This window comes from Capsicum annuum, chromosome 5, assembly GCF_002878395.1.
Source record: "Capsicum annuum cultivar UCD-10X-F1 chromosome 5, UCD10Xv1.1, whole genome shotgun sequence".
Classification (NCBI taxonomy): Eukaryota; Viridiplantae; Streptophyta; class Magnoliopsida; order Solanales; family Solanaceae; genus Capsicum; species Capsicum annuum.
The window spans coordinates 99522461-99549891 of NC_061115.1; the positions used below are offsets into that span (position 1 = coordinate 99522461).

Sequence of the window (27431 nt, forward strand, 5' to 3'; positions counted from 1 at the left end):
CAAAATAAAGCAGCTGAACTTTTTTTAATAACCTTTAGCCAATTTTTAAAATTTAAAGAACCATTAACAAATTCATTTGTCACTTCTAGCTGCATTTCTCAGGAACCTAGTTTGAAGTCGCGTGACATACGAGCCTTTTGCCAGAGCATAGGCGACTTCTCCCCTGACCCCACTTAACCAATAGCACCAAATGTTTCAATTGAACCTTTTCGTCACGCGTCTTATCAACGCGTCGGTTTCCTTCCCAAAATTATTCGCACAACACTTATTCACTGGCAAAACCGAAAAGGAGAGAGCGTATGTGCAAAGTATATATAAATATATATATATATAGAGAGAGAGACTACGGTGATTCTTCTTCTCACTCTATCTTCTTCAACCAAACCCTAGCAAATGTTGTGGATAGACACGGATGAGATAAAAATCACTGTCTTACCTGTTTGATGTCTCTTAGACTTCTATACTGAGCTCAGTGAATTCGTGTGCGTCTGTGTTTTTTTGCATTCAAAAGCTGCGATTCTGGAAATTTAGTAACTAATTAGTGTTTTGATGGAGCCTCGTGTTGGGAATAAGTATCGACTTGGTCGGAAAATTGGCAGTGGGTCTTTTGGAGAGATCTATCTAGGTTCGTTTTTTTCCAGACACTTCTCACTCTTTTTTTGTTTTTGCGTGTGTAGATTGATTGATGTTATCTCCACTTTTTTCCTTTTAATTGCGATTCTGTGGTGCAGGTACTAATATACAGACTAATGAGGAGGTAGCAATTAAGCTAGTGAGTGATCTCTTTGGCCAATTAATTCATTTTTTTTTTTCAGTTTATTGGAGGTCCTTTTTCATCCCCATTATGTTTTTTATTAGTTCTTTGGGTAAGTGTTAATTTTTTAAAAATTGATGGTTGACTTTGAAATTATCAATTATGTGATGAAGTTATCAAGAGGCCACATATTGAACTGCAGAGTCACATTTGAATCTCAGTGGTCATAACTGGGAATCTTCCTTTTAGGATAGAAGAGTGTAGTTGTTCATTTGGAAATAAGCTTATGTGCCGAAATTAGGTAGTTGATGACTTAATAGGGTAACTGAGTTACTGTGAGCATCAAGTCTATTTTTCTTAGTCTAGAATTGTTTGTTTAAGTACATGTGAATAAAGGCCTTCTGCCTCCTAGTGTTCCTTGTATAGTACAGATTTTCACTATTTGTGAATTTGAGTATGTTGCCTCTCTACTTCACCTCTAAGGTTGTGGTACATACTGCGTACACCTTACCCTCCTCAGACCTCACTTTGTGGGAATATACTGGGTATGTTGTTGTTGTTGTTGTGATGTTGAGCAGGTATCCTATGTTGATACTTCATTTTTCAGTGGGATAATCGAGATCCATCCAAATATGTTACAGTATTAAACTTGAATTTAATGTATTTCAAGAACATTAACTTTTTTTTGGAAAACAGTAGTTTTTCTTCCTTATTTATTTGCATTACTCCGCATTTGGTTCCCATATTATTTGATTGGGAACAGTTGACCCTCAACTGAACTTAGCGTACAATTCCAGCCCCTCATTGACCGAGGCTAACCAACATTTACTTATGTGAGCAAACAAAGACAACATAAATTTTTAGGCATACCTGAAATCATGTTGTTGGGGATTGTTATCTGCTCTTCCCGATAACAGAAACAAAAAACTCTTCCAGTATCTCCTCTCACCAATCAGCCATGAAAAATGTTATTTCCAACTGTAAAAGGGGATTTGGTTCAGCCTGTATCAGCTTCCATTAAAACTACTGCCAGTATTGTAATCCCCAAGAAATTCTTTAAGCTGCAGTCCGGAGAAGCTGTTGCTTGTTTATCTAGGGCTGTGTGACAAGGCAAGGAAATTCAAGGAAGGCGAGTACTATTATGTTGTTTGTGTATTGTGGTACTCAAGTCAATTTGGGCAATAAAAAGTTTTATTTATATAGGAGTGAGGACATCTTGTCATGCTGCATGACTTGGCATCTATTGATTGATTTCGTTATGGAAAGAACATTATGCATTGAGGTTAAATGTAGGGGGATACATTTTGGGAATATTCACAGTTTCTTTGTTCTCTAATCATGTAATGATATGATACTTGTACAACCAGTGGAGTTCTATACTTCAGTAATTGAGAGCTTCCAACTTGAGAACTTCTGTATTTCTGCAATTGAGGGAATTGTAGTTGTCCCATCACACTTTGTAGCAAATACCAGGGAATCAATTGACAAATGATGATTTTTTCCAAGCGTAACTATTAGGGAGCAGTTCATGAAGCCAATTATCAGTGAGTATGTGGAGACAATATACGCGAGATGGTTTTACCCAACAAGGGAAAGGAAAAAAGAAAAAGAAAACCACCAAAACTTGTGCATCGTACTATGAAGTTCTTAGGGGGGAGGTCTGTTACTTTGCAGTTGTTGCAACCCCATTGCCATTGTTATGTTAAAATTAGAAGCTTTCTTCCTTTCCCCCGGGATATTTCAATTACATCGGCAAGAATCTAGTTTTTTCTCGGTGACATCCTTGGGAGAGAACATCTACTAACCTCTATTGAAGTGTCTGGCTATCTAATCTAAAAGTTTTAAGTTATTAGAGAGAATATTTTATTTTCTCAAGTATTTCTTCAACCTTTGTGCTTAAGTATCACGTGTGGGCCTGGTTTATTTCATGACTAAGCATGTAATTTTGTTTTTATTAAATGGGTGGTGGTGAGGATGGAATCTAGAACATCTGTCTGATCTAATATGATGATAAGATAATGAACATTGGGCCTAACTTAATCCCCAAATCGAGCCATGAGGGTGTGTGTGCTAATATAAAGAGGCCAATTACACCATCCTGCAACAGTCTGAGACTTTCAACACCCTAGCGTTCCTGGTAAAAAACCTAATATATGCTCGACATTGTGTAATCAAAGAATTGAGATGACCTAGCCTTAAGGCCAAGATGAAGAAATAGACCCAGAGCTTAACTGTATGTTGCTCACTCTTCAAAAATGTTAATGGCTTATGTTGGATTCTCCAAAAGAAATGTATTTTTGGATAATCCGACATGGGTGCAACGTTGAATGTGAAGAGTCCACAACTTAGACCTAACTCAACTCCAAAAGCCATTTCGAGAGGTAAGGATTTCCCGAGATTATATAAGGCAACAAATTGTCATTCCATCCTTCAATGTGAGACTATTAACTCCCATGGTTGGTTAGTCTTGACAACTAAAGCATGGACGAGGTAATACACGAGGCGCGAACATAGGGTGAAATAAGAATTGAGTAGGCCTGATTCTGATACAATGATAAGAAAATGAACTGTATGTCTAACTCAAATAAAAAACTAGTTCAATAAGTGAGGATTGTCCTAGATTTTATAAATAGACCAATTACACCATCCCACACCAATGTGGAATTGTAACACCCAGCCCGCCCATGCCTGGTAACTAGAGCGTGAACAACATAATATGAAGGTGCAACCTATGATTCAACAACCCCATAAAAAGACACTTTCACGACCCCCATTCATGGTGCTAAAGTCCTCTTGATTTCAGAAACAACATCCATCAGTATTCTAAGTGGGTATCATTCATAGATTGTCACATGCATGCTATCCTCCTGATGACTCAAAATAAACTAGTTTTTTTTGAGAAAAACCCTAAAATACCCTAAGTACGAGCTTATTCCGGTTAACTTTAGGCAATAGGGGTTACATACTAGATTTACTTGAAGGTCAAATATACTTTGTGGAATAGCTTGGAAACCAAAATCTGTATGTAGCAATAACTTACGGACCATGGTTGTTGTTCTCCATAGTTTTGTAAGTTCTTACTCTCTCCATCTCATTTTATGTGAGACTATTTTCTTTGTAATTTGTTGTGATAAGAATGTCATGTTCCTGTATTTGGTAACTACTAGTTTTAGCGTACGCACATTACGTGTGTGCCTTGTCTCAAAAAATATATATTAGTTTTTAAGAAAAATTCACATAACATTATGTTAAAAATTGAGTTTGAATTGTAAAGTGAACTGTAGGTTATTAAAGATGCTAAATATTAATCCTAAAATATTAATTCAATAAATAAAGAAAATACAAATTAGAATTTCTCAACCATTAGTTATTATATCCGGCATATAATATTTTTCTAGTAACTTGGCTAACTAAACCCTAGTAACTTGGCTAACTAAAACCTAAACCCTATACCATAAAATTTTACTTACCAAAAAGTATTGCGGCAATAAGTCACTCTGATCCATACTGGCAGGCGTGCCACTTTAATCCATAAATATAACGTTAAGTAGGCGTGGCACTTTGATGCAAATGAAATGCAATTTATGATGTGCATATGTAAAGGCAATGCATTCATAACATCCCAATCCTACTATCATTGCAAGTTCTTCCTGCTACTTATAATAGTATGTCCTATAAATTCCATGAAAACATACATAAGGATAGATTTTGGAATATAAATGTACTATTCTTTCATTTGCAGTCATGAATAGATGAATAAATCACAAATTTGTTTGAATACTAAGGTACAAAATCACTTTGTTTCCAAAGACATGATAATCTATGAAATGACAATTCTAAAATCAAACCAGAATCTCAATTTTTTTTTAATATATTGAAAGGAGTAAATTTAATTCAACTTTCAAGGACCTTTTATATGACCAACAACAACAACATACCCAGTGTATTCTCACGTAGTGAGGTCTGAAGAGGGTAAAATGTACGCGGTTCATACCACTACCTCTGAAGAAGTAGAGAGATTGTTTCTGATGGACCCTCGACTCAATACAAGAAGACAGTAAACAAAGTTGTAACAAATAATGAAACAAGATGAAATAACAAAAATAAGACACCCACAAAGTAGTACTATGCACTATCAAACCGAAAGCACGCACCTCACCCAAACCCTCCTAACTAGAAACTCCAATCTATGTGTAAAGCCCTTTGACTACTAGCAGGCTACGCCAAAGCACTCCTGGCTACGACTCACCCACATGCACTAGCCCTCTAACCTAATTCGCGTTCTTCATACCTTCCTATCTAGGGTTATGTCCTCAGTAAGTTATAACTACTCCATGTCATCTCTAATCACCTCTATCCAATATTTCTTTGGACTACCTCTACCCCGCCTGAGACCATCCAAACCCAACCTTTGATACCTACAAACTAGGTCATCGGTGCCCCTCCTCGTCACATGCCCAAACCATCTCAACCCCACTTTTCGCGTATTGTCTTTCACCGAAGCCACTCCCACCTTCTTTCGAATAATCTCATTCCCAACCCTATCTCCCCTAGTAAGTCCACACATCCAATGCAATATCCTCATCTTTGCCACCTTTAATTTTTGGATGTGAGAGTTCTTGACTGACCAATACTCCGCTTCATACAACATTGCCGGACAGACTACCACTCGATAGAATTTGCCTTCAAGTTTGGGAGGCACTTTCGTATCACCCACAACACCCGAGGCGAGCCTCCATTTCATTCACCCTGCCCCAATATGGTCAGTGACATCCTCGTCAATGACTTACTTGCCGCTGGCGATACTAAGCTGCCGATGTCGACAGAGTGGGCACGGTCACGTCCAAATAGACGTTAGAGAGAAGGGGAGCTCGAGAGAGAAGAGAGAGAAGGGGAGCTCAACGATACATTATTCTAATTTTTGGGGTACTCAAAAGAGTGAACCCCTCCAAAAATTGGCGTATGCCACTAATTGTAGCTTGCATGTTATTAAAGGCGAAAGACCAGAAAAGAAAATATTCAAAAGATTGATTGGTTGATACAATGACGGAACTAATTGTTTTCCACTTTCTTTTATGATAAATAATGTGAAATAGTTGCTTATTTTATAGGTTAGGCTCCTCCTAAATGGATTCATGCAAAAAGTCTCGTCCAAATTACACTTTAGATTATTCCATTGTTTAGTATAGTTCAATCTATTAATATTTGTTTTAAACTTGAACTCCACCCAAAAAAAAAATATACATGAGCTTATTCAAGTCTCTTAATAAAGAAGTTTTTGATGAAATGAAGCAAAACTATTTACATGTATTAATTGTGACGACAAGTTAATGTTTGTTTTTCATTTGGCTCACGGAAATAAAATTACAGTATATTATTGTAATTATGTTAAATAAGGATTTAATACACTTAATTTAGTTGATCAGTAGGAAAATAATTAAATGACTATTTTTAATTACAACAACATATACCAGTGTAGTCCCACAGGTGGGTGTAGGAAGGGTTGGACGTAAACGAATTTTACCTCCTACCTTTGTGGGGGTATAGAGACCGTTTACCCTCTGCTCAAAAGAGAAGTTTCCAAAGCAAGGTAAATCTGATAGCAAAATAGTAATATACAAAGCAAACGAAACAACAAATAGTACCATATATTAAAGAATAAAAATAGGCGATCATTAACTAGTACTACTAATATAAGGGTTGTATGTGAGGCTGGCCCCTTGCCTCTCCTACATATGTTGTGACAATACTTGAGTTTTGACTACTACTAACCATCTACTCTTATTCTCGACCTCCATACTTTCTCATCTAGAGTCATACCCTTATTTAAGCTAGAGTTGAGTCATGTCCTATCTAATCACCTCCCCCTGTTTTTTTAGGGCATACCATTACCTCTTTGTACTACTGCTTTAGTCAACACCTCACACCTCATCGATGGATCCATGCTCTTTTTCTTCACATGCTTGAGCCATTCAGTCTCGCCTCTCTCATCTTGTATGCCATGGGGCAACTCCCACCTTGTCCCTCATAACTTTGTTCTAATCATATCTCTTAGTACATGCCCACTAGGGGTGTGCATCAGTTGGTTCGGTTCGGTTTTATATATTATTGGTTCGGTTTATCGATTTTCGATTTTTGAATATGTTAAACCAATAAGATATTTTTTATCTGTTTTCGGTTTATCGATTTTTAGTCTTTAGCAATTCGGTTTTCGATTTAACTGATAAGAAAATACTCATAAAATAGAACTAGTAGTAACTAACATGAAAAAAAATCGAATCTTAGTTGCAACCAAAAATCCTACACTTAAAAGTTTTTTATGAAAGGATTTGGACTAAATGTTGTTAAGGAGAAATTAAGAATTTGTGTAATTGAAATAATAGGTTTGTTAATTTGTAGAAATTAAAGAGAAATTGAGAGAAATATATAATAAGTCATAATGTGTGTGTATATATATATATATATATATATCGGTTATCCAATAACCCAATAATTTTTTTTATAAAATCATTAAAAGATCGTTAACCCAATAAACTAACATTTTTATCGGTTTGCTTTATTGGTCGGTTCGATTTTCGCACACCCCTAATGCCCACACATCTATTTGAGCATCCTCATCTCTACTACTCTATAAAATTTACCCTTAAGTTTTGGTAACACATTCTTATCTCATAGTACTCCATATGTGAGCCTACCCCGCGCCAATACGATGTGCGACATCATCATTAATCTCTTCATCTCCTTGGATTATAGACCTAAGATACTCGAAGCTCCATTTCTTATGTATGATTTGTGCATCAATCTTCACTTCCACCTCCGCCTTATGCATTACGTCACCAAATTTGCACTTTAAACACTGTTTTAATCCTACTTAACCTGAAACCTTTAGATTCTAGGCTCTCTCTCCAAACATTCAACCTATTGTTGGCTCCATTGCACATCTCATCAATCAATACTTTGTCATCAACTAATAACATACACTACATAACCTCTTCTTGAGTATGGCGAGTCAGTTCGTCCATTGTTAACTGATATCTAAATCAAATCACATCACATTACCACATCATCTCTCGAGTTTTGGCTTTAGTTAGGCCTTCCATTTAATCCTTGGCTGGTCATAAATGGTTTTTCTTCGTCATCTTAATATCTGAATCAATAAGCATGGCCCTATGACGAGCTGTAAGAGCCTCACTCGGGATAACCTTGCAGTCCTTGCAAACATCTCTATCGCACTTCCTGAGAAGTAGATAATCGACTATTTTTAATTAGTGGGAAAATAATTAAATGAATTAGTTTGTCGAATGTGAAACAAGTTTTTAAATGACAAAAGGCGATCGACATTTCTCTAAGGAGTTCCGTGCCTATAATATAACAAAAATTTATTAACAAGTGAGGGACCAAAAGTACTAGTATCAAATAATTAATTTTTTTGTTTTTTTTTTGCAATATTCTGAATAATTGCAGCAGTTTGTTTAAAAATTTGAAAGCTAAAGATACAATATAGAATACTGATATTAGTAACAGTCTGTGTACAACAATATACCCAATGTATTCCCACAAAGTGGGGTTTGAGAATGCGTACATAGTTCATTCTGTGGAGCACTAGTGCCACAAAGGCCTTTGGTGGTCTTATTGGTGCATACCACGAATGAATTCAAGAAATATTCGAAGAAATTTTGACTCCCGGTTGGGATAGTTTGTGGGTTCCGGACAACTATAGTGGCTGAACCTAATAAGATAGCAATTACAACCCAAGAAGACTTTTGAGGAAGAGGCCGCTAAGGAATTCCAAAAGGTTTAATGAATGGCTTTTTTATCTGCCCACCTACCCAATAGTGAAATCTTGCACATAAAGCAATACCGGCTCCCATAGAAAGTGCATAATGGAAATGTGCAACCACCCTTCCTTCTTCCTCCTTCGCGTCAAAACTTTAGGTAATTTTAGACAAGTTTCTTTTGAAGTAGATACCCGAATACCAAGTATAGCTCGTAACTATCCATCTTTCCAGCCCAGGCCGGGATATCATTCCTTTCTCCTTCTTTAGCTGCCGGTGAGCAAAGCTTATTGATTCACTAGTTTGCTAACCTACTTGTTGGCTACCCGCACTCTGTAACTACTACCTCAGATAAAGTAGAGAAACTATTTTCGATAGACCTCCAGCTCAGGATAAATAACATTATAACAAACCATTAACAGTATAACAAACAACAAAATGAGATAACACACCACAAGATAATAAAACAAACAAGACACCCACAGAGTGATACTATTAATTATTTATTCGAAATCACAAACATCACCACAACCACGAACGAGAAACTACAAGACATGCATAATACTATGACTACAGGCACAACCACAAGCACAACACTCCTCCCTACTAGTAAGGACGCGCTCCTACCCATTAATCCTCTATCCTAATTCACGTCCTCCACACCTTCCTATCAAGGTTCATGTCCACCATAAGTTGTAACAACTCCATGTCATGTCTAATCACCTCCCTCCAATATTTCTTTGGCATACCTCTACCCCGTCTAAAACCATCCATAGCTAGCCTCTACACCTCCGTACTGGGGCATCCGTGCACCTCCTTATCACATGTCCGGACCATCTCGACCTTACTTCCCGCATCTTGTCTTCCACCAAAGCCACTCCACCTCCTCTCGAATAATCTTATTTCTAACTTCATCTCTCAAGAATCACGTCCACACATCCATCTCAATATTCTCATCTCTGCCACCTTCAACTTTTGAATGTGGGAGTTGTTAACTGGCCAACACTCTGCTCCATAGTCGGTATGTTTTAAATCTTTTTCTAATCTTCAAATCCAAATTGATTCGATTTCAAATTTAATCCTTTTTGTTACTAATCAACCAAAGCATCTTTTTCAATTGTAAATCATCACAATAATAATGTAATCTTGATATGTCAAATATACTACTCCCTCCGTCCCAAATCATGTGTCATAATTTCTTTTTTAGTCTGTCTGAAAAAGAATGTCATCTTTTCTTATTTGGCAACTATTTAGTGGCATGATTTTTATTTTATCCTCATCGAGTCCCATTTACAAGAAAAGTCAACCAAAAAGTAGTACTAAAATGATTTTAATAAGGGTATATTAGTAAACATAATAAAGTCTTCTCTTATTTCTTAAACTCCGTGCTCAGGACAGAGGGAGTATCAGTTAATAGTCAGAGTTTGAAACCCAGTAGCCGGAGTAATTTTTTGTTTCACAAATGAATAGTCAACTAAACTGGGTGAACATTATCTATGATAATGGGGTTACTCACAAATCTCACAACTCCATATTCATAATTTACAGGAAATTAAGAACAAAGATAGATGAAATATACCTTCTGCCTTTGACCAAAATGAAATTGTTGAATATTGTATGTTAAAACAACTAATGCTTTTATCTTTCGAACAACCAAAGATGTGTGTTCAAGATTTTCATGACCTTGAAAATCTTGCGTTTCTTTTCACCAATCATAACTTCTTTGTGGCTGCTTTTGACCTTTTGTCAATGGCATGCCTTAATTTTGTTCTCTCGAAATTGGCTCTTTATATTGTGTTTTTCTTCTTTTGGTTCTCTTCCTATTCCGGTGTCAAGAATGTATGTACGTTATTGGCACCAGCAATTATTGTTTAGTAATTGAGTTGATATTCATTTCCCCTCTTTCCTTTTCCACTTGCATGATAAATTAGAGAACTGCAATGAAAGCTCTAATTTGAGTTTCATTAATTGAGCAATTCCTCTTTTAGTTTCCTTGTATTCCGGTACCTCCTCTTTCCTTCTTTCTTTTCTAACAAACTAAATATATCTTGAATTTAGCTTGGAATACAAAAAAGTTCCAGAAGTATTAAAGAATGACTTTTGAGAATTTTTATTGGAGTGAAAGGATGCAAAAAAAAAAGGGAGATAAAGAAGTAAAAAAGGAGGGATCCTTGGCCAAAGAACTATGCCGCATCCGCTGGTTATAGATCACAATTATAATATATATAGATAGATAGTAACTGTATTTTGAGACCTTGCATATATTGAGTTTACAGTCAAAAGTCTTCCTTTATTTCTCAAATTCCGCACACGGTCAAACGAAGTGGCATAAATATGATGGAGGGAGTATTGTTTCACTTCAAAAATGACTTTTTATAAAAGAAATTATCAGCTGACGTGTTTTGGGCTGAGACAACAATTACTGTAAAGAATGAAACTATCTCACAAGACTTGGGTTGTCCCTTGTATAGGGATCTTTCTATTTGCGTATCACTTGCTTTCTGAAATTTTACATCAGGAGAACAAGCAAACTATGACTGGATTTTGCTCTATTACAGTGGACATGGACATGTTTTTAGTTTGAGAGGTAAAATAAAAAAAAAGCTATCATGAAAGTATGTTGATGTTGAAGGTGATTACATTATAAAAAAAATTATGTATCTTCTGCCTGCCGAGCTCAGTAATGTGGGCTTGCAACCCAAATGGGGGCATCAATGTGGTGGGATGTTTGGCTGTCCCAGATGGTTGGACTTGTCGGGCTGGTGTCTGGCCTGCCCTCTCCAAGCACAGAGTTGGATCACGGGGTTTAATCGAAATAATAGGCTTCTTGATTCCTTAAGCGGGGTGAACTGCGTGAGGCTGGTTTCACAGAGCAACGAACAGATCCTGCTCTGTGCAGTGGAAGGACAACGGGTTGGTGCCTTTCAAGTCCAGTAACGCCTGATGGGCTGCTCCGATTAAACCATCACTTTTAAAAAGAGAGAAGGGGAGCCTTGGAGTAATTGGTAAAGTTGCTGCCATGTGACCAGGAGGTCATGGGTTCAAGCCTTGGAAACAACCTCTGGCAGAAATGCAAGGTAAGACTGCGTATGATACACCCTTGTGGTGGGTCCCTTCCCCGGACACCGCGCATGGCGGTAGCTTTAGTGCACGGGGCTGCCCTTTTTTTTTTTTTTTTATGTATCTTCAGCCGCCTTGTTCACTTGCTCACACAGATGAGGAATGTTAGGCCCAACAGAATAATTCTTTATGCCTGAGTTCAGGCAGGTATTGGAGAAGCTTGTGCTTCATTATTGCCCTTGGGAGTTGGCTCAATTGGCACAGGTTGAGGAATGTAGGTCACAAGTTTGAGCCTCGTGCCAAGCAAACTAAGTCCATTATTTTAGTAGAGAAGGGTAGAAGCGCAAACCTCATCCCCAAGCTTCAGAGTTTGCGGTTGGCCCAAAGAGTTAGGTCCAGGCGAATTTCTTAGTCAAAAAAAGAGAAGAAGTTTTGTTCTTCATTATTCAAGTCCAGAAGTGGTGAGTACGTATCTGGCCCTTCACCTTGCCCCCCTCCCTTATATGTCAATTTCTGATCTAATATTTCCTTTTGGACATAAGGCACAAAGTGAATTGGAATTGTTGTTACAGCTGCCTACATGCATACAACGTTACACTGTTGTTCGTAGCTTTGAAACACATCCATCACTTGATTCTTGGACTGGGAAAAAGATGGACAAAACCCCCATGTATAGCATTTTCCTGTATCACAAATACTTTCTAAAATTACATACTGGAAGTGGTCATCTTTTTTTTTTTTAAACTGATTTATCCTTTAGTGTCTGTTTATGTGTTCATCTCTCTCTTCTTCTTCTTTTTGTCCTTTTGGCCCCAACTATGTGAATAACTTGTGCATTATTTCTTCTATTATGTTTTTAGGATCTGATAAATGCTGCTGGTATATTGCAGGAAAATGTCAAAACAAAGCATCCTCAGTTGCTATACGAGTCAAAGTTGTATAGAATTTTGCAGGGAGGAAGTAATCGTTGTTTCTCTGTCTTTACACTCCTTTTGATTACATTTTCGTGAGTAATGATACTAATTCTGATGCTTCTGTTGTAGCTGGAATACCAAATGTGAGGTGGTTCGGTGTGGAAGGAGACTACAATGTTCTAGTCATGGATTTGCTTGGACCCAGTCTTGAAGATTTATTTAATTTTTGCAGTAGGAAACTTTCCCTGAAGACAGTTCTGATGCTTGCAGATCAAATGGTTAGAATAATGCTTCATATTTTGGCTTGGTAAGGCTACCTAAATTTGTTGGTTACATGGCTATTCCGGTTCTTACTGCAGATAAATCGCATTGAGTTTGTTCATTCTAAATCATTCTTGCATCGAGATATTAAACCAGACAATTTTCTTATGGGTTTGGGAAGGCGTGCAAATCAGGTCCAATAGTTTGATATTTTTTTTATTCTTTGTTATCACAATTTCCCAGGATTTATGTGTTAATATGGTTAATTTTGACTTAAAATGCAGGTCTACATAATAGACTTTGGTCTGGCCAAGAAGTACCGAGACACTTCAACTCACCAGCACATACCTTACAGGTAACTTGATAGTTCACATTTGTAAGGGCATAAGTTAGTCTTTGACCATAGATTCCTGAATATATTTGGAAAATCAGATTTATGAAGTTCGCATTGAGTTTCAAAATGTGTTTGGTCATAGTTATTCAAAACATATTTGACTTGTTTTGAAAAACGTGAAACATGACTTCTTCAAACATGCCTAATACCCATTAGTTCTAAAAAATATTAGAAATAACCAACCGTACCAAACAAATGTACTTGCTAATCGCAAATTATGCAGAAACTTTATGATTACGTTCATGATCATTATAACAAATTGTAATCCTATATAAAAATAAGTTTGGTACAGGATTGTTATTTTTATAATGAATTAGAGAATGCATTATCCTAAAGTCATAACATGATATTATAATAAAAACTTTAAAAACTATGTTACTTTTCTTGAAAAAATATTTTAATAGAAACTACTAATAACACAATTACTAGCTACTACCATTTGTGAAATCACAATTAGTTCCGAAGATCGATCAATAAAAAAAGTAATCATGATGACAATGGTTGGAGATGAGATACCTCATATAGGGGCAAGAATTTACAAATCTAAAGAAAGATTTATACATTACAAGCAAATATTATCAACGTCGGAAATGAGAGACCTCATATATTAGCCAGGGTTCACAAATCTGAAGAACAACTTAAAGAAATCAAGCAAAACAAATCTGAAGTAAATTCATACAAATAAAGCAAAGTAAATCTGAAGTAGGAGATGGGTTCTCTTTTTATAAAATGTAGAAGTTCGGGACAAGTTTTAAAATTTGAAAAGAAACCAATGGTTATAACATCTTTGGCCCAAAAATAGGTTTGAAGCAGATTTTGGGAGTTAAAAAAGTTTCCCCAAAACTAGATAATTTCTCTGACCAAACAGATAGTTGGCAAAAGAATTTCCGAAAAATGCTTCGAAAATCTATGGTCGAATGGGTCCTTAGTTTTGCAGTGACTTTGTTTTTCTTCGTTGAGAATATGTTACAGTATAGTCCGTGGGAATTTCTCACCTTCGCGAAATTGTTCTCCTTAATTTTAATAGGCGCAGAATCTTTTTTATGTTTGCTTTAGAACTCCCAGCTGAAGAGAAGAGAAAAGACTGGGCAGTCTATATACATGAATTCCCTACCTTTGGATATCATGATGCAATTTTAAGGAAGTTTTTATCAATTTACGACAGAAACAAATATAATGCTTTTGGGCTCTAATTAGGAAAATGTAACACTACGATTGGGGATATATGATAATTACAGATTGTAGGTAATACAATTCGAAGTCCATTTCTCTAAGATCTGTTATGTAACAAATGCATGTCTTGGTGCCGCAAGAAATCTTATGATGGGAATATGTGTATTCCATTTCAGAACACTGTTAAATGCCGTACATACCACTGCTTTCATCTTTGTTAAAAGTGTCACTGAATTCTTTTCTGTGTGCGCTACATGCATTTGTGTATTTGGCGTTTGTATTTTGTATTTTGTCTCTGCCTTATGAGATCTGGATTATTTGGCACTACAGAGAGAACAAAAACTTGACTGGCACTGCAAGATATGCTAGCATGAATACTCACCTTGGTATCGGTAAGTTTTCCTGTTGTTTGTATTTGTGTATTTTTTCTTTGTACAGTTCGGCAATGCTGTATTTCTCACGTAATATGCTATTACCGTTGTTATAGAACAAAGCAGGAGGGATGATTTGGAATCTCTTGGATATGTACTGATGTACTTCCTAAGAGGGAGGTAAAATTTGCTGCAATTTCTTTCCTCACTATTGTTTTATTCAGCTTGTGTATGACATCTAGTTATTGCAGTCTTCCTTGGCAGGGGCTGAAAGCAGGAACTAAGAAGCAGAAGTATGAGAAAATTAGTGAAAAGAAGGTGTCAACAACTATTGAGGTAATTTATTTGCACAATTGGTTGTTGGAGTTTCTTTAGACATATTTATGGATCATTGGTCTACAATTTTACAGGCTTTATGCCGGGGTTATCCTACTGAATTTGCATCCTATTTCCATTATTGTCGTTCACTACGCTTCGAGGATAAACCCGATTATGCTTATCTGAAGAGAATATTTCGTGACCTCTTCATCCGCGAAGGTGTAAATGAATTTGAAAGATTTTTTGTAAGCTTTATATGGTAATATGCAATCTAAGCTCCCTTTACACTTCTATTTGCATTGCAGGTTTTCAGTTTGACTATGTTTTTGATTGGACCATATTGAAATATCAGCAATCACAAATTGCAGCTCCTCCTTCCCGACTCCTTGTAAGTGATGAAATATCACTTTTTTTTTTTTCTACGTGTTCTGAGCTTATATCTTATGATGGCTGCTTTTATTAGGGCCCTGGTGCTGGAACCAGCTCAGGCATGCCTCCAGTTATCCCTAATGCAGAAAGGCAGTCAGGTAATCTTCCAGTGTTACTGTCCTTATTCTTGTATTCTAAGTTGAGAACGTTGGGGTTTATGTTTAATGTATGGCTTCGTCGCCTTCGGGTGAGTATTGGTCGTGACCTACCTGTCTCTTCCATTTGGGATTTTCATTGCGCCTACTTCAAGATTTTGCAGGTGAGGAAGAAGGAAGACAACCAGCAGATGCTTCTCGAAGAAGAAACTCTGGGCCGCTTATATATGCAGGAAGTTTGTCCAAGCAGAAGAGTCCTCTCAGAAATGATTCTACCAGCAAGGATGCTATGGTAAGTATGAGTTGGATTAAATCTGAACTTATTAGATATGATGGTAAGATTCTGAAATTCTGGAGCTCTCAAAGGGCATGTCTAGGATATAGATCAGTCCATAATCGAAACAGCCTCTCTACCCCACAATAGTGAAGTGCTCTGAAGTTCTCAAATAACTCTTGCTTCAGAATTCAGATACAAAGAATCTAGTTCTGTATTTCCTTAGTCCCAGGAAAAACATAAGAAGATGATAGAGATCATGTGTGTTTCAAAGTTGAAATGGAACTTGATATATGCTATATATGATGGTGATCTTTTTGTCACATTATGATGAATCGTCCAATTTCTCAGTTGTCAAGCTCCACTTTCCTGGGACGATCAAGTGGATCATTGCGACGAGGTCTTGTTTCTGGTAGCCGTGAGACTTTCACTACGGGAAATGACTCTGATCCTACACGTTCTAGAATGCCTGAGGCAAGTCCAGCGACCATGCACAAAATATCAAGTGGACAGAGAATCTCCCCACTCGTTGGAGCACCAGATCCTAAACATGCTTCATCTGGCAGGAGTACTTCTGGTATGAAGAACTATGAATCCACACTCAAAGGAATTGAGAGTCTACATTTCGATGAGGAAGACACGGATCACTAATGTTTGGAAACCCTTTCATCACATTCTTGTAAATTTCTGACTTGTGTGATCCTCAAGTAGAATTGAGGCTTTGAAAGTTATTTTTTTAATGAGTTCCAGTTAGAAATTAGGGATCTGCGGGTGTGTTAGTGCAAGCAAGGTCTATTAATAGATGGATCTAAATGATGCTAAGCAGGATGTCAGGTGGTTTCAATACAAGCTCATTGTCGTGCATGCCTCTTTATGTTTCAAAGTTGTGCAATCAGACATCTTCCATACTCTTTAAACCTTGTCCAGATGATGGGGACTAGTGAAACTGTATATTGGTCATTGTAATATTTAAATGGTCCCCACTAATATTCTAGTTGAATGTCGGATGAGTGCAACAGCAGTTCCGTAAATTTTGGGTCCTGGTTCTTTTTCAAGTATGTGCAAAATGTTGTTTGCCAAGTTTATTTTGTAACAAGCTCAGGTTTACACCCATTGTATGGGAGAGATTTGGTTTATAAACCAATCGTACCCTTTGGGAAACACGTGGAAGATTGCGTCTTGAAACAACTGTATGAGCAACAAGCCCGGCATGAACATGGAAGATGACAATGGAGCCCAGACTAATAAAATGCTGTCTCAGGAAAATAATGACCAAGGAGTTTACCCTACAACTAGTTCGGTCCCTTTGAGTCCCAAGGTATCTGAACTCATTTTGGGCTATTGGTTGGATATTGATAAAAATGGAACATTGAATGTGGGATTCACTTTTTATTGAAAAAACCTCTGATAAATTTTTTTATAATTTTGTCGAGTCTAGAATGTCGAATTTGATAGGGTAGCATAGTTTATTTGCATGCATGAAGTTCCGAACGAATTCTGAGCACCTGATAGGAGTCTGTTGGGACTTTGGATTTTGTTGGTGCTACATCACCTGGTGCAGGCTATATTTAGTCTTTGCATTCACGAGGTTTTGACCATGTTCGCAAAGAGTTACGTCTTTGACCTTCGCGGTCGCGAGCCTCCTCCACGGTCGCAGTGAAGGGTTGATTCGACCCGGTCTAATTTCTTCTTTGCATTCGTGAAGGCTTCATGGTGTTCACCATGGTCTTCCCAATTGCGGCCATTCCCTACATTGGTGATGGGTGATTTTGTTGTTCCTTGCAATCGCGATCATGGGTCCTCACAATCACGAAGGGTAAGCCCCGATAGTTTAAAACCTTGTGTTCCTTCATCATTTTCCTTGTTAATTCTGCCCTTTTTCCTTATAAATTTCTAGAATTTAATTCTTGATTTCCTTAATGATTGATTCAAGCTCATATTGTGCTCAAATTTTTGAGCACATATTCGTTATTCTTAGAGGTACCTCGTGATAGATTCAATTTTGAGTTCCGATAATGGGTCCCACGAGCCTAGTTTTGACCCAATTCTTGGCTCAGGGTTTATTATTGCAATATGGGTCTGGTTTTACTGATAGTAACATTTAGATTATAATATTCATAGTGCGACGTAATTCAGAGTTTGAGGAGTTGAGACGAGCAATTCGTGGATGGTTTGACACTGTTGTTTAGCTATGAGATAGGCTATTGTCAACTTTTCTCTATGACATTGTGTATTGTATAGATTGCATGTGCGGTGGGGTTTTATAGGATAGGTTTAAGGCCATTCGTGCCTTCTTGTTGATATTTGACTTGTTAGGGCAATTTTAGTAGGGGCGTGCAAAAACCGAATCATCGATAAATCGAACAGATAAAAATGTTATTGAGCTAACGATTTTTTATTGATTTTATAAAATCTTTTTATTGGGTATATGGTTCGGGTTTGGTTTTAGCTTATTGGGTTATCGATTAAACCGATAAACCCAGTAAGGATATACTAAAATACTGTTTTACCCTAATTTATGTTATATATATGAATAATTATATTACTTATATATATAATATTTTAGACAATTCAGTAATTCACAAAGTATTAACCTATTCAAGGCAAAGACACAATACAAAGCGTGAGTATTGCCATATTGGAAAGTTTGAAACATTCAGTATAGCTTACAACAACTAGGATTTTTTTTTTCAAACTAACATTCAGTTCAAGTTTGAAGATTCTTGTTAATGAAAACATGTAGGAGTTTGGCGGCAACTAAGATTCTATTTTTTTTTATGTTAGTTGTTACTATTTTTATTTTATGAGTATTTTCTTATTGGTTTAACTGAAAATCGAACCGTTAAGGATAAAAAATCGATAAATCGAAAAACGATAAAAAATCTTATTGGTTGATTATTGGTTTTGCATATTTTAAAATTGAAAACCGATAAACCGAACCAATAACGCATAAAACCGAACTGAATCGATCCATGCACACCCCTAAATTTTAGAATAGAATTGTAGTTTGAGCCTTAGCCTATAATACTAGCTATATCTATAGGGTTATGTTAAGCATGCTACTTTCTTGGATCATAGGTTAACATTAGGGATTCCTAGTTTAGGACTTGTAGTTGTACATATTATTGTGGGTCATATTCTTAGATAAACCCTCCCAATAGCATGATGCCCTTATTTACCTTAGCATTCTATGCAATGATCTCGATATCCTTTTACCTTGTATATTATTAGACCCGATACCTTGGTTGCGATATTAGTTGGACACCAGGTTAGTTTCATGTGTCTGATAGAGCTATGATTTCAGTTTATAGATGCTTGAGTGCTTGCACTTCTATTGTTTGGATACTAGTGATGGCATGTATAAATTTATATGCACCCGCATTTATTTTATGGTATGATTCCAAATAAAACTTTGGTTTCTTATTAATATTCCCCAAAAGGATTTATTCTCACTTTTCACTTGTAAAGCATATTTTTTAAAATGGAAGTTGTACTATTCGTATTGTTGGTTTATGGCTTGTACTATTCGTATTATTGGTTTATGTCCTTTTATACTAAGCATACTACTTTTGAAACTCAAACTGATGTAGTTTCTGGTCCATTATCAAGCTACTCATTTATCATTATTTACTTATTTCGGTTGAGGAAGATTTCAACTCTTTTTACACTATTCTACCATTTTTCATTCTCACTTTGATCTTAACAATGGATTTTCTGCTTATTTAGCCTTTGATCAATTTCGAGCACTTATTATACTCTTATTTATCCCCGATACTTAATGGAGTAGAATTATTACAGTTGATTAACAGACCCCTGTCTAGGAACCATGTGCCAGAAGATTAGATACCCCAAAAGTCCTGCTTTGTGAGCCGGCGAGCCAAATAAGATGTATACATTTCGTATGATATGACACTTGGTATAGTAGTACTAGATTTACTTTCCATTCATTTATTGATATGCATTGCCTATCACCAGTATAGTTGTTTGGCGTTTATACCTACCGATCTTATGGAGGGATAAATAGGTATAGGTTATGTTTGTTGTTTGCTGTATGATTGTAACTATCTTTTGACGGTCCGGTTAGGTTATTGTTTTTCCGATTTTAAATTCTTATATTGTTGTTTGTACATTATTGTATAGTTTATGGCATGATGGTTATGGACTTGCACACGACCTGTAGGTATGCTTCTGGGTTCTTTTCCTTTTTGATATTATGAACCTTGTGATTATTCATATTTCGGGTTATACATTCAGATTGTGCTAGAGTTAGATCCTTTCTTGTATATAACACTCATGATATCTAGGCGGTTAGTCTAGCTCCCCCAGGGTTGTCTAGCTACCTGCATAATACTGTCTAATATCCATTTCTTCTCTAGCTAATTTTATTGTATATCACCTTCTTTCCTCATACTATAATTGTATATCCCCTCTTCACTCTACTATTGTATACTGTTTAGCTCTTTATTGTATCACTCATTCATCCCTAGTTACTTGTAGAATATGGTAGTTTATCCTTGCTTCTCTACTATCCTTATTGTACTCTATTTCCTAGTTAGTTGCCTATAATGTATATTCTTGTTGTACGTATTATTCACACTTGCATTATTGTTAGAGTTCAATCAGCTAATGCCTACTGATTACCTTATGTTTGGTACTCATACTACACTTCTGGACTTTACTAATCATAATATGAGTTCTTGTCGCTGATGTGTCCATCGTGCAAAGCTGTCATGGATCAAGGATTTATGTTGAGCTTTTGGCATCTAGAGGTGATCCTTCTCACTCTCATTTGTTGGACTAATCTTTATTTTGTAATTTGGAGATGATTCTCTCTGTGTGTGTGTGTGTGTGTATTGTATTCTTGTTTTGTTAGTGGCTCTTGTACAGGCTTCACCAGGTCTTAGGGTATAATTACTTTCTTCTGGTTCTCTTTTTCCTTGTATTTAGTTTTGGTTATATTTTTCTCTTAGCTCATTACTCGCTATTCTAGGCTATGGGTTGACTTGTCTACTGATGGGTTATACAGGTGCTATCATGACCTAAGAAATCAGATTTTGATAATTTGGTACTAGAGCCTTGGCTCACTAATGTTGTTAGTACAAGAGCAAAGTTCCTAGTGGAGTCTTACGGATCAGTACAATGATGTTCTTATCCCTTCCGGAGGATTGGTACAATGATGTTCATATCCTATCTTTGGGAGGCTATAATGCATTCTTTGAAAATTTCATTTCTTGATTCTTGATCGTGTCTTCTTACTTCTGTCAACTTTTTAGTACTTTTTTGGACCCCCTTCTTCTTAGATAGATAGTACGAGGTTTTCATTAGCTGCAAATGAGATTACTACACGCGTTACCAGAGTTTCAGTTTCGGGTTAGACTAGAGAGTCAAAGCTTAATATTGAGGATCTTCAACTCAGCTAGAGGGTTTGGGGCTGTCCCAGGCTCTGGTGGAGTTTGTAAATGTAATACCCTATATCTTTTCTAGTCTCTGGACAACATCCGACTCAGCCTACGAGTTGTAAGCCAGCATACGAGTTGTATGTTGGACTCATACCTAAGCCAGTGTAGTATGGTAAACATTCTTTTACAAGTATGACTTGACCCCCATGAGTCGTCAAGAGGGGTATGAGTCGTATAAATCCAATCGTAAGGATATCAGTCTAGATCCCTTGAGGTTCTATTCAGGATATGAAACGATGGGTACCAGTCGTATTCTAGGGTACGAGTCGTAAACTCAAATCATATGATGACCAATGTATACCATTTCCATTCTGCCCAGCTTACGAGTCAAGCAGTCCAGTCGCACCCTAGTATACGAGTCGTACGGTCGACTCATACTGACTAGGAACACGTTTTCTGCATGTTTTCTCTGGGGCTTTGATGTCTTTCCCCACTTCTTTAAAAGCAAAATCCATGTCGTTTTGGCTTTACAAGGGGTGGTGTAAAAGGCCCCAAATCCCCAATTCACAACATTAAACATCAATTCATCAGAAATAAATCAAAAGAGCGGTTTCTTCCTCTCCCCTAAGCAATTAGGGTTTTCTCAAGAACAAGAACAACTTCAAGAAATTTCTCCAAAGCTTCTACATCAGGTATGTAGGGTATTCATCAATAGGTTCCTTTCACCCATTGAGCCCAAAAACCCTATATTAATTTAAAAGTATGAATCTTATCATATTTTATGAAATTATCCATGAATCTCATGAAATTAATCTATGAATTTCTTACTAAATTACTTACAAGCCATATCTACAAGTGTTTCCAAGTGAATTAAGCTATTTCATGTTTTGGGTTGTAAATTTCCATGTCATATTCCATTGATTTCATGTTAAATCCCCAAATTATGAATTTAGCCATGTAATCATGTTGTTTTCTCATGTTTATCACATTCCCATGTTCAAGTTCATGATCCTCACTTATTTGGTGAAATGCTTATGTTTTGGGTCTTTGAATCATGATTCCATATTACAGTCCTAAGTTTTGATATCATATTTTATGACCATTTAGTGCTGGCGGGTTATGAACACCCGATACCTATGTGTTTTACATGATTTCAGACTTTCAAGTAATAAGTCAGTTAAGCCATGAATCTTCTCAATATACTCAGTTATTTATGAACATGATGAGCACTATCAGAAATAATGTTCAGTTGAATTTATTTCAGTTTAGTACCAGTGTCAGTTCAGTTGGGGGTAGAATTTAGGACCGAGCGCATCCAGGGATAGGGGCTTACCTGCCAGTAGAGGGTGTGACCTTTAGTAGCAGTCCCTGAGTCCCAGAACTATGTAGCCAGCGTAGGTTTGAGATGTCTTCCTGCCAGTTTAGGGATCGACACATATCTCATGAGGGCACCTGCTAGTAGAGGATGACTCCTTAGTTCTTCAGGACGCCAGTTTTATAGATACACATTACTAGTGTTAGTACCCGTGGAAAGGTACTGACATCTTTCCAACTGGGGTTACAGGTTGGACCCTGATTAGCTTAGACTGGGGCATGTCGGTTACATGATACCTCCCACAGTTTTAGTCAGTATTCAGTGTACCTCAGCTCAGGTTTGCTTGACTAAGCATACAGATTTTCAGTTATTCATTTATACAGGTTTCAGTCTTTCAGATTACAGATTATCTCAGAAACATGTTTATGCTTGGTCTTACATTCCCAGACCTTACATGTTTATGCATTCATGTTCAGTTATCTCATGCATTTCAGTTAGTCCCTATCTCGCGTACCATTATATTCAAAGTACTGATCATACTTTTTCTTTGCGCTATGTTTTCTTATAACATAGGTTCGGACGCTCAATTTTCTGAACGTTCTTAGATAATTCAGCGTTATCCAGCAGCAGTAGTGGTGAGTCCTCATCCATCGAGGACATGATGTGCTTTTGCAGTTATTTCAGTATTCCCTTATGTTCAGTCAGTCAGAGTTAGTTAGGGGGTTTATCCTATCAACACCTTACGATGTTTAGAGGTTTTTAGAGAGTCAGTTAGACAATCATTCAGTTTTCAGTATTATCAGTTATTTTAGACAGACAGTTTGATTTCCAGTACTTGTCAGATATTTCAGACATGACATTTTTTTTATGTATTTTAATATTTCATTTGACAGTATGTTATTAGTTTATCTTTCGTGCATGTGGTTTTATTATTATTTTATTCAGTGCTCACAACAGGTTCCATCTCATAAGTTAGCTTGTGGTCACTTGTGTCCATAAGAATCATTGTTGCGACTAGGGTAGCCTCGGGTCGTGACAAAACTTAGTTTCATAGCCTAAGGTTTTAAAGTGTCCTAAGGTCCCATATAGACCTTGGTCCCGTCTTCCTCAAGTTTGGGCACTAGAGTAAGAAAAACAAGATGTAGTACTCTTAGATTTTGAAGATGCACACTATTTTGGTCCCATGGAGCAACCCCTACTATAATTATTAGTATAACCATTTATACCACTTTGACTTTGATAAGAAGTACCATAAGATGATGAATATGAAACTTCACAATCCTCACATATATTTCCATCATGATCCTCATAAGTTTTGTAAATGAATGGGTTATACCTTACACTACCTCTAGGCTCAGAGTGGGAAGTGTAATACTCCTCACATGCCCCATCATTCTTATAATAGCCATCACAAGGCTCTTCATCATCTCCATATTTGCTATAAGTACTAGGATCATCATTTATCTCACATTCTCTTTCAGAATAGTAACCCTTATTCTCATCCATATATTGATCTTGGCCATATTCATAGCCCCCATAATCTCCATATTTCTCATAGCCATAACTCTCTTCACCACAATCATAGTCTCCTATGTCGTAGTCACAATTATCCGAGGCTATCAAAGACATACTTCCTTACATCACCTTGTACCTACAAAATGAACAAACAAGATTAGTAGTAAAGCACCCCACCAACACTCATATGAAACTCACCTATGTGATCCTCACAATTTTGAGTTGTGAAGGTTTAGAGTTGCTTATACTTCAATGGACAATAAAGTGTCAATCTATACCTTGCAGTCGGAGTGGATTCTTGTTTGAATGACTTAAAGAAATAAAAATCTACTTATGAACTAGAATCAAAGAAGTTATAACGAATTAAAAATAGAAAAGAACACAAAAACATAGGACAAAGAAAGAAAACAAAATCAAATACTAATTCACAACTAAGTAGAATGATTAGTAGTTGATAATTAGCATTTAGAATCAAGAAAAGAAGTCTAAGAAACAAAGAATCTAAAAGTGAGCTTACAAAATTTTGTCCAAGTTGATGGCTAGGTTGATAACTAGGATGGTAGTCGTCACTTGGTTTGACAACTTGTCACTCTTGTCGTCAACCTTAGGCAGAATAGGGGTTTGGGCTGTCTTTAGGTGATGACTTTGTTGATAGGTCATCACTTAGTTGATGACTTGGTTTACAAGTTGTCACTTAGCTGATGGCTTGTCACTCTTATTGTCAACCTTAGGCAGAATAAGAGTTTGGGACTATTTTTACCTGACGACATGGTTGATAGTTCATCACTTTGTTGATGAATAGGTTGATAAATTATCACCTAGTTTACGACAAGGTTGACGACTAATCAGTAAGTTGACAGCTTATCAACAAAGTCATCACCCTTAACCAATGTGCACCCAATTCTTTAATGTGTGAATAACAAGGTGTGGAGGGTCTTCAAATGTTTTCTCATTCTTTGGATGATGTTAATAGCTTTCTTGAATATTATTCAAGGCTTTGAATACTTCAACACTGGATCCTTCAACTCTTGATAACCTTGAATTTCTTGTGGTCCCCCCTCTGTACTCTCTTTTGTTCTCTTCCTTTAGAATCTTCTTTTTTGTATCACTTGATCCTTTTCTCTCTTTGGAAGAGTGAAATATTATTTGGAATAAGTACAACAACATTTCTCTTACTTCCTTTTTAGATCAAACACACACCTTTTGAATGTTCTTCAATAATATTTGAAGAACATGAAGAACACCAAGAACATTCAAAATTTACCCTTTTGAAATGAACCTGAAATTAGATAAAATTCAAAACCCAAGCTCATTTCAACTTTCTAAACACAATGCCATCAATTTTAAGCTCAAAATCCAACCAACAAATCTTCAATTTGAGAACCCACCTCCAAGTTTTTTCAACTCAAGGTCCAACAATGGTGGATGATTTAAATCAACCCGGAATAAGCTCAACTCTCGATTTTAACTCAAGTAGTGCTAGGAAACATAAATCTAGCACTAGAAACTCAAAATGACACAAAAATAAAAACTCAAAATAAGAAAAACACCAAAAACATTTTGGGACTATTTTTCTTTTTTACTTTTTTTTATTCTCAAGATAACAAATCCAAGACTAGATCGTGGGAATGATCCTAAGCTCAACTATGATACCAAATGATACGATCCAATTCATGAAGACTCGAATATAAGATATGAAAAGTAAATATAGAGGGATAAGATAACGATGATAGAAAGATAGACAAAAATTGATAACAAAAGGGCAATCAAAGGGCGTTTCAAACCCTAAAACCTCCCTTAATGAATTACCAATTAGCACCTAACTCTTACGTGACCATAAAGGGGATTAATTCTCCCATACAACCATCGTTTCTAGTCAAGGTTCAATATCATATTTTCTAAGCTCTCAAGACACTCTCAAAAGAGTTCATCATAATCAATATTCAAAATAAGCTAATGAATAAAATACCTAAAACTATCTATTTATAGTCTATTACAAGTCCTAAAAGTGACCCATGAGTGAATTTACCAAAATAACCTTAATTGATGATTTTTCAATTGACAACTTGTCATAGTCGTTGCTATAGTCGTCAACCAGGTGACAGCTCGTCACTCTAGTCGTCAACTAGGTGATAACTTGTCAACCTAGTTGTCACTTAGGTCGTCACTTAAGTGATAACTTGTCAACATAGTTAACACTTAGGTGACAACTTATCAACCTTAGTCGTCACCCTTAACAAAATATTATTTTCTCACTTTTTTTCTCCTAAGAAATCAACCACACATGATATTATCGGTTAGGAGCTCAAAAAAGGTCCCCTAAGTGTATTATTGAGTCCTTTCGATGATCATGGCTTGGACCTCCTTATGTTGGCCTCGAATAATGTGATCAAAAGCTTTCATGTCTATTTAGCTTGTATCATGGGTACCAATCACACCCTAGGATATGAATGAGGGAAGGGGAAAAGAGTGGTTATACCCTCTTATGGGTAATTAATACGTTTAAGTTGGGAGTAATCAAGACATTTCCCCTTATAAACCCTTAGGACCTCCAACTTAAAACACCTTTTTGGGGCTTCAGTAACCTATTTGCATTCAATCAAACACTATAAACTCTCTCAAAATCTCTCAAGGCTCTTGTGTTAAGCAAAAGCTAGGGTTTCTTTCAAGGCGGTCAATTGAGGCTCATAGAAGTGATTTTTTCTCACTTTCTTCTTAATCTAAGGAAATATACTTCTCCTTCATTGTTAGTTTCAACTAAAGGCATGTTTTATGAATTATTTTCATGGCATGAGTATTGTATGGTTTTAGGTTTGCAAATATATATAGGGGATTTTGGTTATAAATGCTTGGTTAAGGTTTTCCAATGTTTTAATTATGGAAATACTTGTTTTAATGGTGGTTTAGACATTTGGTTGTATGGGAAGGCTCAATTGGTACTTATTTTTGGTTTGGGAAACAATATGCCCCCAATATGTTCGACAAAATGTCTATGAGAATGTTCTTACTACATTGTTGAACTTTTAATGGAGCTATTGCATGGTATAGCTTGGTAATGAAACCCTAAACTATATAAATAGTATAAATGGTTTAAATGGTTAAATGGTAAGGTCTTAGAAGTCATAGTTGGTCTAATAAAAAGCCTTATGGGGGTACAAGAAAATCCCCCAAGCAAACATAATAATGATCACTTGTGGGGTATATGGGATTCCTCCAAGTCAACTTAATAATGTAATATATGGGTACATAGTAATCCTTTTTTCTCTAAAAGGTTGGATAAGAGCATTACTTGCAAGCTATAGTCGGTATAATAATACCACTACGTGTAGCCTTATTTTGTAACAAATGGAATGGTGGTCTTGGTTATGTGGTAATGGTTTTAAT

The 27431-nt window shown here is 36.5% G+C and overlaps 1 protein-coding gene across 1 annotated transcript; it reads left to right on the forward strand.

Annotated features, from left to right (window-relative positions):
* Positions 1 to 216: 216 nt before the first annotated feature.
* LOC107870725 (casein kinase 1-like protein 2) lies at positions 217 to 16849 on the forward strand. The gene is made up of 14 exons (XM_016717333.2): positions 217 to 625; positions 732 to 772; positions 12480 to 12549; positions 12633 to 12781; positions 12863 to 12958; positions 13049 to 13119; positions 14662 to 14723; positions 14819 to 14882; positions 14954 to 15038; positions 15113 to 15239; positions 15326 to 15408; positions 15484 to 15547; positions 15709 to 15836; positions 16170 to 16849. Exons 1-14 carry the CDS (start codon positions 550 to 552, stop codon positions 16467 to 16469), a joined length of 1416 nt encoding a protein of 471 aa, XP_016572819.1. The 5' UTR covers positions 217 to 549; the 3' UTR covers positions 16470 to 16849.
* Positions 16850 to 27431: the final 10582 nt, after the last annotated feature.

What these genes read in the sequence shown, in the direction of transcription:
- LOC107870725 (XM_016717333.2), top strand. Translation starts at nt 550, where the DNA reads ATGGAGCCTCGTGTTGGGAATAAGTATCGACTTGGTCGGAAAATTGGC. An exon ending in CACCAGCACATACCTTACAG is followed by an intron (nt 13,120 to 14,661) that starts GTAACTTGATAG and finishes TTGGCACTACAG; the next exon opens with AGAGAACAAAAACTTGACTG. An exon ending in CTACCAGCAAGGATGCTATG is followed by an intron (nt 15,837 to 16,169) that starts GTAAGTATGAGT and finishes CCAATTTCTCAG; the next exon opens with TTGTCAAGCTCCACTTTCCT.